Source organism: Corvus hawaiiensis, chromosome 3 (assembly GCF_020740725.1).
Source record: "Corvus hawaiiensis isolate bCorHaw1 chromosome 3, bCorHaw1.pri.cur, whole genome shotgun sequence".
Taxonomy (NCBI): Eukaryota; Metazoa; Chordata; class Aves; order Passeriformes; family Corvidae; genus Corvus; species Corvus hawaiiensis.
This window is the reverse complement of record NC_063215.1, coordinates 90,987,255-91,000,835: the sequence shown is the minus strand read 5'-3', so window position 1 is coordinate 91,000,835 and position 13,581 is coordinate 90,987,255. Positions and strand designations below refer to the sequence as shown.

General features: G+C 37.9%; 1 protein-coding gene across 2 annotated transcripts in view; it reads left to right on the top strand.

The window, feature by feature from the left end:
• The window catches only part of PRKCE (protein kinase C epsilon), a 287,731-nt gene that overhangs the window by 246,882 nt on the left and 27,268 nt on the right, over positions 1-13,581 (top strand). For both annotated transcript variants that reach the window (XM_048297720.1, XM_048297721.1), the window contains exon 12: positions 11,310-11,448. In XM_048297720.1, coding sequence (XP_048153677.1) covers positions 11,310-11,448 — 139 coding nt within the window. The remainder of the gene's footprint in view (positions 1-11,309; positions 11,449-13,581) is intronic.

The following is a 13,581-nucleotide window of genomic DNA, read 5'->3' as shown; positions in this document are numbered from 1 at the left end:
AAGAAACAACCTTATTGTAATTAAGAAGAGAACCTATATTGGCATTGAGTAGCCTTCATTGTTTGCATCTGTGTTCAGCAGGTGGATAATAAGGTTGCTCTTAGTCTTATTGCAGTGTTCAGGCAGCCTGGTCTCCTCGTTTAGGTAACGAACTGGACTAAAACAAAAGTTTTCTTCGTAGCTGCTGGGAATCATAGAATGATAGCGTATCAGGTGGGAAGGGGACCTCGAGGATCATCTGATACAAACTTTCTTGCTAAAAGCACAGTCTAGACAAGATGGCTCAGCATCTTGTCCAGCTGAATCTTAAGAGTGTCCAGTGTTGGGGGATCCGCCGCTTCCGTGGGGAGATTATTTCAATGGCTGATTTTTCCCACTGTGAAAAACTTTCCTCTTGCGTCTAATCGGAATCTCTCCAGGAATAATAGATGGTCTTTTCCTTGTGATTTTGTGTAAAAAGTATCTAACTTTTTCATTCCTTTTAAATACTGGAACATGGTAATAAGGTCTCCCCTGAGCCTTTTCTTCTGAAGGCTGAACAGCCCAGTTCTCTCAGCCTTTCATCACATGGCAGGATTCTCAGTCCTTTGGTCATCTTTTAGGTGAAAGATGAGCCTGTGCTCATCTTTGACAGTCACCTTTTCCCTGGGAGAAAGGTCTAGGCTCTTGTTGCAACCTACCATCCATACTGAAGTCTCTGTCCTTACTAGTTCCATGTGTCTGGAAGCATCAGAAGCTTTCTGTGTAGAATTGCTGGGTTTAGCACGGCCTGGTTTTCCCTTCTTCAATCAGTCAACAATATGCTTGGTGCTGCTCATTTCCGAGGCAGGTGTTGACATTTGTATTACATTAACAAGGAAAGTGTCATCTGGCATTCATGGAAGATAAAGACTTCTTCTCTTCAAAAATAATAGGGTCAGAGCACAGGACAGGGGGCTATATACTTTAAAATAAACTTCATTTAGTGTGACAGCGGGATAACAGTATACAAGATTGGATCAAATTCACCTATGCTATCGCAGCTTTGACTTTCATCTAAAAGTAATTTCAGAACTTACACTTGATCTTAGTAGTCACCGTGGTGGAAACGATAGGTTTCCTGCAAGGGAAGTTTTTTTGCTCAGCATTGTGATTGGGAATGAAAACCCATCTCCCCTGTTGGACTTACATCATATTAAAATAATACTGGTCTTGTTACACAGCATGAGGTTGATTAACCTTTGGGCTAGGGGAAGTGTAAGGCTAACAAGTTAAATGCCATTGAAAACAACTGGCTAAATCATAAATTCAAACTGTCCTGGTTTATGTATCTGTGATTTAAGGAAGAAATTTGGAGATGTCGGATAAGATCCAGGGCTAAACAACTGAAAGAGAGAGACTAAAATACTCAACTTTAGTTGATTAAAGATATTCTGATCCTGTTTTTCTCTGGTGTTTTGACCTTACTAAAGTTCACTTAGTATGTAATGGAAAAAACAACCGGTTTGATAGCAAAATACAGGAAATGCCTTCAATCATGTCTGATTACAGTAGCAGCTTTTCTTCTAGTTTGTTAGGGTTTTTTTCAGAATACTCTCTCTGTGTGCCTGAAACAATGTAGAATAATAATGCTTTGGAGCCCTTTATTTGGTGTGTCAAAGCAGAGCAGTTAGATGTCTGGCTTTTTGATGGATGTGCATATAGGCAGTTTTTGCACTGGAGAGTTCCATGTGACCTAAGTGAGAAAAATAAAGAATTATTAGAGGAAATAACTTAAAAGCGTAACAAATAGTGTGTGTGGCAATTCCACCATGACTAAGAAGTCAGATAAATGCAAGTCTTTTTTAGAAATCTGCCTTTGTTTGACTTTCAGCTACAAAAAATGGAAGTTTTACAACTAATTTGGATGAAATCTCTAGCTGGAATAAAGGAAGCCAGGAAGCAGCTTATACTGAATGTACACAAAGGCTCAGATTCATCTCACCTAACTTTAGGAACACAACTGAAGCTTCCAAGTCAGGATTCTGCTTCTCCTGGAGTACATTTACAGTCAGTGGAGAAGGACAGACTACTTTAGGGAGCTGTGCAGCCCACATGTTCTGTGTGTCATCTGCTTGAAGATACCTGTGGAGATGGCCATAGAGGGAGCCTGGGGCAAACCACGGTACCTCAATTAACCTCTGATGACTGGTGGCATAAATCTGGTCAGAATCCTGGAAAATACAGAATACAAAATTAAAACCAGAACAAAATGTTTCAGAGCTCTAGTTAAATCCATGTTTAAGGTAAATTTTGAAAATTGATGCAATTGGGGTTGATTACAATGTATCTTTTAATTCCGTTTTTCCTGATATCTGTATTAGATAAAAGATTCTTGTTGTGGGTTATTACAAGGATTCGTTGCTGAGATAGCTCAGTGAGAAATGCTACAGAAATGCAAGGTGCTAAATAGATAGGCATGCATTTGTTGGCTCTATGTTTATCTACTCTGTGTACAAAAGCTTCACTCGAAAGCTGGAAGGAGAAGGAAATATTTCAGTCTTCTTGGTTAGACGCAGAAACTGTATGCCTGAAATGCAAGTGCTCTTTTCTTTCTGCTTGCATGATTTGTATTCCATTGTTGTTCAATGATAATGATTTTGTCATCCTACGTACTGAGGTCACTGAGAAAAAGAAAAGAAAGAAAAACAGCATTGCTTTTGGTTTCCAAAGAAAAACTTTTGAGCAGATCCGAACTTCTTTAGGCTGTCTACTGACAAATTTGCTTTCTAAGCTTCTGGTAATATTTTTTCAGAATTGAGTTTTCAAAACTAGATCTGACAAGCTTTTCTAGCTTTGCACCATCCTTTCACTGTCTCTCATCACGTGGTTTTATCAAATAATGATTAAGTATCATTTTCTTTAAAAGGATTATGGACATACATAGCCTGCACTTTTAGTTTGCACTCCACCTAACCTATTGTTATAATACACAGTCTTATTTTTATGTTATTTGAAATACAAAAATAAGAGCACTGAACCTCACAGTGTAGCATACCACAGTTTGAGTCAGTCCTTGGCTAAGCCTGGGGACTTCTCTTGTCTTCAGTGAGAACACCAAGGTGTCAGTGAGGACAAGGTCTATCACATTACATATTTAGCAATGACTTAACACATGAGCTTTGTAGTGGAGGCTGAAACAGTAAATACCATTAGCAGTAGGACAGATTTCATGCCATTGTTCCCACCCTGAGTATGCAGAGCCAGTTAAGAATATTTCAGCTACAGTTTTCAAGGAAAAAGTAAGAAAATGGTGGTTTTAACCAAGGTAGAGAGAGTGAGAAGGAAGGAAGAAAATCCCTGAGGGAACTGCAGTAACCTTAATGTCAGGACACTCAGCAAGGGCATGGGGGACCAGGACCTGCAGGCAGCTCAGCCCCATGCAGAGCCAGTCCCTGGCTGGAGCACCACGCTGGGGGCTGTTTACCTTACTTTCACAAAAAGCTCTGAACAGTTTGTATTTTCACCCAGAGAGAAATACAAATGGTTTGTAAAATCTCAAGAAACCTTACAAAATGCGAAAAATCATTTGCTATCTACTTTAGCTGCAAGTTTCTGAGGCACGTCGTTTGTCCTATTCAATAGGCTTAATATGAAGCCAGGTCCATTCGTGGCAGTTCTTATTCAGTACAAAAATTCCAGGCCTGTGGGCCATGGGAAGGGAGAGTTGCCACTGGGATCCTACAAAAAGCTTGTCTAAATCAAGTCTTTGGCAGTAAGCTAAGTCAAGAGGCAGCATTGTAGTGCTATATCACATTCCTGTCTCAGACCCATGGAAAAATTGTTGCATTCCCAGGTGTGGGAGTCATGAAGGATGAGGTTTATAAAGTAACATGATGTGAATGCATAAGGCAACCTTCTCTTGATAGAGAAATAGAGACCACTCCCTTATGTGCTTAGCCAACTTTAGAGAATGTTTTACATAATGCATATTTGAACTTGTACATATTTCACTTCGGTTCACAAATAAAAATGTGAAAATAATAAGAAAGGAAAAGTCATACAAAGGAAAGCTCTTAAGTACAATATATTTATTTGCCTGCGCATTATTTAAAGGAAACCCAGCATAATAAGATAAGCAGATCAGGCACAGGAACGTCCTAAGCTGCTACCGACAATTGTATTAAAGTAATAGTCAAAGCCAGTAGAAAGCCATATAAAGAAATAATTTTAAAGAAAATGTTTTTCTGCTATTATAAAAGTCATTGGTTTCCTTAAGCTGCTGGAAATTAATATTAAACCTTTGTTTAATATGTCATTAAGACATCAGTAAACAGGACCGTGTAAGTCCTAACTTACAGCCTTCTTCTCCATTTTGGGACCTTGCTGACCTGCAACGTTTCTCCATGGTAGGCACTGCTGGAGAGGTGCTGTTATACATCTGCAAGCCTCACTTTTGCCTTGTAAAAACGAGGACTTACAGAGCCATAGACAGTGATCATCTGTTTGTCTCCCTCTGATGTCTTTGGTGGGTAGATAGCAAGCTGCCTTTTGCTACGTCCCCCCACCCATCTCTGCCACCCCTTAGTCCACAAATTGTTTGTGCAAATGGCAGGGTGGTGGATGTTGTGTTATGTAAGGAAAGTAAATGTGTGTGTTTTTTAAAGTAAGCGTGCCTGACAAGAGAGTGTCACTATGGTCACATTAAAAGTCAACATTTCCCATTTATGGCTAGCCTGCTATCTGAACTATTACTGTTTTCTTCGATGAAAATGAATTTATAGCATCTCTGGCTTTATTTGAAACCAAGTCTGTGATAGTAATTCATCTGCCATTAGCAATTACACACTGATGCACATCAGAATAAGGTGGATTCACTTTATTCCAAACTTGACACTGGAAAGTGGCAGTTTTCAAGTCTCCACAGCAGATTTTTCTGCATACTACTGAGTACAACTCTACTACAGTGTTTGTGTTTATATTCTCTTTATTCTTTGATGATATAAAGTAATGTAACAGTGACAAAAAATGTGTATCATAAATTCAGTAATTACTTAATGGATCAACATAAAAACAAAGCAGAGAAATTCCAAGACTTTCAGATAATCACAGGCAAAACTGGGATACCCTACAACAACAAAAGCAGCAGAACCATCTTTTTCTCACTGTTAGTCTCACTCAGGTATCTCTCTGCTTCCTCCCTGCTCACACAAACTGCTCTACTGTCATGAATTCACTCACAAGCATGAGCAGTCCAGTGTGTGTCCTATTTTTTACTACATAGATAAGGGAGGTCACTGGTAGAACCTGATACCCAATGACACTGCAATTATTGCCTGTTTAAGCTCAGTAACCTCAGAGAGTACAGGCTCCTTCTTTCCCATAGAGGTTTCCAAATGGGGAAAAAATTATTATTATTATTAGTTTATGTTTTCTTAGTAGGTATGGTTTGAATTTTCCCATTTATCTCTGATCTGTTGCAAGGCGGAAAAACAGCGTTGCTGATGAGTTGTGACTAAAATACATAGAGCAACAAAAGAATCCTCTCTTGAAGTACAGTCCCCTAATATATGTCCTGTTCTATTTATGTATGGATACTGGGATTAAGTTGGTGAGATCTAAACACTAAAGAAGCTAACATCAGAACTTTAAAATTGTTGACTTTCCTGTTTGTTTTCTGACTAGTTCCATATATAATTGCATTTGCTTAGACTTGTAACCTAATACATTAGTTATCAGCATTTTGAGGACACCAAAGAGTAAATTTGTGCTGGGTATGTGAGAGACCTGATGTTATAGGTGAGCATCTTTGTCTCAAAAGCAATTTGGATACCACTCAGTAACTGAGAAAGTAATTCTAGGGATGTAGAAGTCTTAGCTTAATTAAACAGACCAAAAAAATCATCTTGTTGAAATTTCTAATTGATATGATGATCATATTGTCTTCAGTTATGAATTTCAGTAACACTAGTAACTAGAGAATGATTCTTATGGTTTTCCATGTTGTTGGAGAAAGTTTCCCTTTTACCTCTGTGGTTTCTTGTGGGAACAGCTTGTCTATTTAAAACCTGCAGAGAGGATGTGATTTTCCCATGCAGGGGAACAATGGCAGTGATTTCAAATAATCTATTGAAAGGGTTTATTGCAGTTGAAAGTCACCAAAAAAGTGCTTGTGCAGTAGTTCCATACTTTAGACTTGTGTGTTGCTTTCAAATATTTCTGAATGTTGATATTCTATAGATGTTTAGTGAGGTACAATCCTTCATTTAACTTTTATCCTATAAATAAATGTTATTCCTTCCAATGTTGTTATTTCTAGGTAATTATTATTATGCTTCATTCTGTGAAATGTTGCTCAATCAACAGTCAGAGTAGAAGTGGTAAAGTGACCACTGTAAGTGGTTGCTTGCCAGCTTGTGATCATGTTTCTCAGCTGCTTGATCTTGTCCTTCAAATATGTATTTATTTAGTCACTGCTGTTTACTGTGTTGAAAGGCTACTGTTAGTAATGTTTGGCAGACTTTCTGATTTTACTGGTCCAAACCCATCTTGATTGTTTAACTGCCTTACTTTCAACAAGAAAATTGTGTGTTATCTAAATGATACTTGTGACACACAGTGCCCCTCACACAAGATGCTTATCTCTCTGGCTGCTGGTGGGATTCAGACTTTAAGAACCCAGTCCTGTGAAATACTTGCCCACTGAGCCTTTGGAGGAAGCCAGGCACTCAGTGTCTCATGGCACTCGTGTGTGGATCAAGGAATGAGCGTTACGGAAGTTTTCTCACAGGTTACCTGTAGTCAGCCAGCTCTTCTGTTCCAACTTGCACAAACCCAACTCATAATCCTGATTCTTTCTTGAGATCCTGCCAATCATTCCAGCTTCTGAGGTGATTGTGATGCTGGCAGGTATGCAGAAGTAGAGACCGAGGCTTAAATTTCTGTTTAAAGCCTTCAGTGAGAGAAAAAAAAAATGAAAGAAAGAAAAGGAAAAAAAAAACCCCACAGCATTTCATTCAATGACTGCTCAAGTCATCTTGGCAAAAAAACAAAGGAGAGAAACAGCTTAATGTAGCATTGCTGCATTCAAGCAGTCTGAGCATTCTCCTGGCTTAACTGGTTAGGTTGTTTGCAGTTGCATGTAATTAATTACTCAGGTTGTAGGAACTCATGTTGTCAGACACAGATGACTTTCTTAGTTGCTACAAAGAGAATGCAAAATGAGAAAAAGAAGAATTTAATAGACCTTTGTCATTGAGCTATCTGACACTGTATTATTTGGTATGTTCTGATTCAGAGATAGACAACCGGCACTAAATCCAGGGAACAAATAAAAGACAGAATGGATCAGAATGGAACAATGCGTACAGACAATTATTTTACATTCCAGATATGGCTGTGTACTTTACTTTTGGAGGAGTATGAGAGCTGGCTGTGTCTTAGAACAGTCCTGGGGAAATACGGGTCTAAAAGTTAAAGTTTTAATTTTTTTCAGTGAGGCTACTGCTCTGGAAAGACAAGCTTCCCTGACAGCTCTTTTTATCTTACTTTCTCATTTGTTTCCTTTTCTCTGTATGCTTTGGTTGTTGGGTTTTTTTTTCCTGTGAGGTGTTAAGTAGCACATTATCTATTCCTACTCTCATATTTATTTAGTTAAGTAAGATTTCTTTTTCCAAAGTTGCAGAATTAGAGGGATTTGGTGAGGTTTCTTGGTTTTCAGAGGTTTTTTTTGGTTTTTTTTTTTTTAGTCTGGCAACTGTAAATTGACAATGATTTTCAGTGCAAGCACTTTTATGGACCGTGTGATCTTTTGGGCTAGCTATGAATTTGGCACTTTGGCAGACTCCCAGCTTACCTTTTAACCTCCCATATGTACTTTGATGGGAGTCATACTGCTGTTGTCTTAGCCTCTTCCAAATTTCTTTTGAAACTCTGGTGCACTTTGTGATAACACAAATCTACTGGTATTACATTTCATTATTGCGTGAGTAATTAAGCTGATGTCCTCAGTGCCTTCAACAGAGTTTTGAAGAGGCTTATAGGCTTCACTGCACTCTTTTGGCTTGATGAAGGGGTCCCAGATGTTTTTGTTCTGTCAAGTAAGATTATAGTTTGGTAAATGGTAAAAAAGTTAAATTGACTTCTGGTTTTACAGATGGGCTTAAAATTTCATTGTCAGTCTTTACAGGTAGTCTGAATTTAATAATTAGACTCTTCCTGGTTTTCTCTTGGCTCAGTATGTTTATTCTGTTTTCCCACTGTCAAGTTACATTTTTATTGCTAATTTCTGAGTCTTATACAAGCCCTTAAGGAAATAAAGAGAATGGTGAGTATCTTGTCCTTATCCATTATATGGTGCCTCACTGTTAGTGCTTTATTGCTGTTGAGGTTTCTCTTAGTTTAGGAGTTTCCTGGAGTATTGGCTGTGTCTCCATTCAAGTCCATGGCTACCATATGGATGGCATTAAATGAAAGTTAAATGATTGTAGGTCCTAACAACTCCAGTGTGTCACCTGCCTGCAGGGGGAAGTCCTGGGATCAGAGTTAAGATATAATCTAAGTGGCTTCTCATAAACACTTAAAACAGTTAATAAAGGTGGATCCATTATTCTAAGAAGTCTCTCAAATTTCTTGAGTTCTTGTAATAATTATATGTATTATGACCTTGTTTCTAACAGTCCTGTGGCTGAAAGTGGTTCCAAGATTACATCAATATAATTATACTCTGATTTCTTTATCTGAACATCTTGACTTTTTGAAATATAGCTTGTGTTCTTCCTTAGCTAAGGAACATCCAAGATAACACTGTATGTGGAAGGTTAAAAGCTACAGCTACAATCTTGTTTCCGTCTTCAATCTGCAAGAGCCTTACCCTGATGATCACATTCTATTTGATGTTGCTATAATCCTGTTTGAAAGCAGATCTTCTTATTGTAACACTTGCAATTCGCTGAAGCAGCAGTTTTGGGAAGGCACATGATTTTTGAAACAAGGAGCTTTATTTTGTTTATTTGACTTCTTGTGGGGAGGACACAGAGCTGTTGATACCTGTTTGCCCTGGCATTATGTTGGACAATTCTTGCAAATCACTTTTCAGAGGTAGGAAGAGGTGGTTACTTGAGGGGTTAAATGGTTATATGTAGGGTTATGTTGCAGCCAGCTGGATCTTGGATTGTTTAGGAACTGCTGAAATTAATGACCTTAAGGAATTATAAAACATGTAGTCTGCTCCAAGGGGCCTTACGTGGGTGACCACTGAGGACCTGCAAGAGCAGTGTAGCTGATGCAGAGATAGCAAAGTGTGATGTAGGGGATGTTGCTTCCAAGAAACATACAGCCAGCGTATACTTCAGCTACATAAACCATATCTGATAAACTAGTTTGTGTAGGAGACAGTGGTTTTACTGTTACTGAGGTAAATATGACTTTGTTGTGCCAGTCAGACTTCTTTTACACGCACAAACCACTTTGTAACGTGTACACAGCACAATCTATCTCTACATGCACAGTAAGTTCTCCAGTGCTTCCAAGTATGTGATTTACTGCAGACATGCAATGATTATGCACACATGAGTAGCAAGTCCACTGTGTCCCAGAAATACCTGATTTTTATGTTGGCCTGTGTACCTGCTTGAGGAATATATAGGCCAGCATGTTAAAAAATGTTTCACAAGTGTCAAAGGAAAAAAAAAAAACCTAAAATCCACCAACTGAAATTGGGGTGAGAGGCAGAAAAGAGCATTTCTGGTGAAATCCCAGCATACTGTAGCCTTGAATATGTCTACAAAAAATCTTAACATACTGCAGCCTTGGAAGGGCTGTTTAATCAATTAATGTGGGTGAATGCTTCCACCACGTTTGGTGCCTGTGGTTGTGAAGTCTGGGATCTAATAGGGAGACATTTCTGTGGAAGACATCCTCTGAATAAGCTGAAGACTTCTCATCCTTCACTCAGGTCAAATTTGTTGGCATAAAGGATTTTTGAAAAAAAACTCATGTCTTTTCATAGGCTTTTGGAGTGAAATTCATTTACAGAGGCTGGCATGGGATTTTATTCCTCTTATCTGAGGCAGATCTTGCCTACACACACACTCTTTTTTTTTAATCAATTCAACCTAATGAAATTTCTCTAATTATTCTACGAAAAAGAATTCTGATCAGAAAGTGTCAACAAAGTCACCTAAAGACGTGTTCTGCTTTTGATTCTCTCCTCTCTATGCATTCATACATACAATACGATATAGATATATTTTTATATATTTATCTATTTTATATCTAAATATGCTACATATCTTTCATACACATCAGAGGTGCCTAAAAGCCTAGACAGAAATATAAAAATAAAATGCTCCTCACAATATAAGTGGGATTTTTTTGCTTTTGTTTTATGTTTGTGTTATTATTTCTACATGATGAAGAGGTTTTAATTGGGAAGGGGGACCGGTTCATGCAAGTGAGAGTTCTTTTTTGCACTGAATTTCCAGATCCTTTTGTAATTAAGTTTAAGACAAGTGGCAGGTAAGTTAAATGGTACCTAGCACCTATTGTGTTGGAACATGCTATAGCCATCAATGGTATATTTAGAAAATATGCAGAGGGCAAGACAGGAAAGGTGGATATCCTTTTCTCAACCGTTTTTTGACCTGACCCAATTTAATAAGTGGACAACTGTGTGGTTTTGACACAAAGACATTTGTACAACAAGTGATCAGAAACAGCTGCTAAGATATGTTCTTTAATAATGAATGCAGAATATTCCTGTGATTTTTTTTTTTTTTTGAGAAGGTTTAAGCTGCAGAAAATAGTGTTCCCAAAGATGGGAATGCTGCTTTTCATCCCTCTCATTGCAATCTAAACTTTGGGTTGCTATATACATTAAGAATGAAATTCAAAATTATCCAAGTTTGAAAGTAGCTATTAATTGAACCCATATGATAGAGTATGGATAAATTGGTACTCCTTGCTTAGTACTAACGCAAAAAATAGAGAATAGCTTCATTGACCTATTTCATATTGACAGAGTGCTAGATTTGTAGCAAATAAGAAACTGAGATCTTTCCCAAATATTTCTGTGCTGTCTTGAATACATAAAAGCTGTGCTTTCTTGCAGCTAAAGAGAGTAAAAGCCTGGTCTTACAAAACTCTTGTAATTGCCTGCTTCTTTATTTTATTGCCTTTAACGAGGTCTATTTAGTGACTGCTACCAACTTTTCATGCACACGTGTGAGGGACAGTTTCTCAGTGGTGTTTGTGAAACCATTTATTTGTCAAATTCTATAGTTTATTATGAAATTCAAGAGCACATGATCAAAATTTGAGAGTTGATTTAATTTGAGGCCTTTGTATTTCAGGGACCTGAAACTGGACAATATTCTTCTGGATGCAGAAGGCCACTGTAAACTGGCTGACTTTGGGATGTGCAAAGAAGGGATTCTGAATGGAGTGACCACCACGACGTTTTGTGGCACACCTGACTATATAGCTCCGGAGGTATTTTTCTGCCCTGCCCTAAGAGTACAGATATAATCATTCATCAGACTGTTACATGTGTAATTCTAGACACTCTTTACATGTAGATGAAAACAATTAAGATGCAGACTAAGACTCTGCTGCAGTTGTGTGTAGGCAATCTTGCAGAAATCGGTTATTCTACTGCTCACAAGCACTATTCCTTGATGATAGGAGTGGTTTGCTAGTATTTTTTTCCTGAAATTAAAATTATTCTTCTCCATTTGCTCATTTCTGACTCAGCATCATTATGATGATTTTTAGCAGCTTTTAAGGTGCTAGATGCAGCTGAGTATTGCAATCTTAGTAGTCTGTAGTAGTTATAAAAATGCTTTTATTTTTTAATGAGATTTAAAAGAACTTATTCATACAGAAGAAGCCATATGTTTGCTGTCATTTTGTCTACAGTCTTTGTGGGAATATAATTTTTTTCCCTTTCTTTAAAATATCTGTGAGTGAAAGATACTATGCTTGTGCTACTTCATAGACTTCCACAGAAAGGTGGAAACTAGATATGGATGCTGCATATTAGTTGATAACATTTCGAGGCATTGATTGGACAAAAGAAATAGCTGAGAGCAGTGTGGCTTTTACATATCCTGGATTTTAATATTATGAGATGCATTTCAAAGTGCCTAAAAATGAACCAATATTGAACAGTTAGTTCAATATTAGTTATTCTGCTAGGCAGACTTTGTCTGCTGAGTTGAGTTCGTAACCTGTGCATCTTTCCACTTGCAGATTTAGTGTGCTGGTTTAATGGAGAAGTGTTGTTGGTTTGTCTTTCATCAACCATAAATTTGCAGTGCGGAAAAAATGTTATTTATTATTCATTAGAGACAATAAATCATAATTCCATATTGTTAGTGTTCATGGCTGTCCAACTTTGGTAGCACAACTGATAAGGTGTGAATCATCTTAAACTGTTGTAACATAAATGCATATCTTACAGAGTTTGAAAAGTATTCCAGCATTGAAAGAAAATAAATACCAGTATAGTGGTTTTGCTTTTTATGAATTCTTTTCTGATTCAGTATACTGAGTCCTTTGACAAATTCTTTGAAAATTATTACTGAAAATAAGGCAATTATAAGAACCCGGGAACTTTTACTGAGGCTTCCAATTTGTCATCTTAATTGCAGAAGTTTATCTCCTGCTTCTATTTCTCTTGCACCGTGGTGATATGTTTCAATTTCCTTTTCTTTAGCAGTATCTGTTTTCCAAAGAGTGCCCAGAACCCTTGAAAAGTATACATATAATTTTCTTTCAATGAAGAATGCTGTTGGGATCCAGACCTGTGTATCCAAATGTTAAACTCATTTCTGGTTTTATGTTAAGACTGAATTTGTTTTTATATATTGGTCTTGATTCCCAACTACTGTACTAAGCCCAAACAGTTCACCATGGGCCTTCTGGCTGCAACATTTAAGTGTTGTGTAAGGAGGTGGTGGATTTGCTGCCATTCTGACTCACTTTAAGGCAGCCAGCTTCACCTTAATCAGGCACCCACTCTCCTTTCCCTGGTTCTCTGTCATGCTGAACCAATGCAGCCAAACTGCAAGCTTCATTCTTTTGAAAAGCAGGCAAGAATTAAACTTGTTCCTGGTACAGCAGTAGTTCTGCAACACCAAGTGCTACTATAAAACTCCATCGTGCTAACCTATTGCTTGCCACTAAAGGTATTTGCTACAAGGTTGAACTTGTGCCGCCTGAGAAGTTGTAGCCAGTTTTTCTGAAAGCAAGGGCAATTAAAGTGAATTCTACAGCAGTGTATTGTACAGCAGTTTAATGCTGTAAAAGGAACTTGAACAAAAATGCTTTTGGCTTCCTTCTGCCCTACCTAAAGGACAAGAATAAATCTCTCAGATGATCTCTGTGCAGCATTAAAAGCTGGTTCAGTTTGTTTTGTTCAAGATAGAGACAAGGAAATGCTTCACATTTTCCACGGGTCTGTTTTGTATATGTGATCTTTTTTCCCCCTATAGTGTGACCTGCTTTAAACAGCTTGGAAGGATATGCAGCTCTTTTGCTCACAAGCATAGTCGTTTACTCAGGGGACTGATAAACTCCGTCAGTACTTCTGAGAACAACATCTCATTGACACTTAGCTGTGTT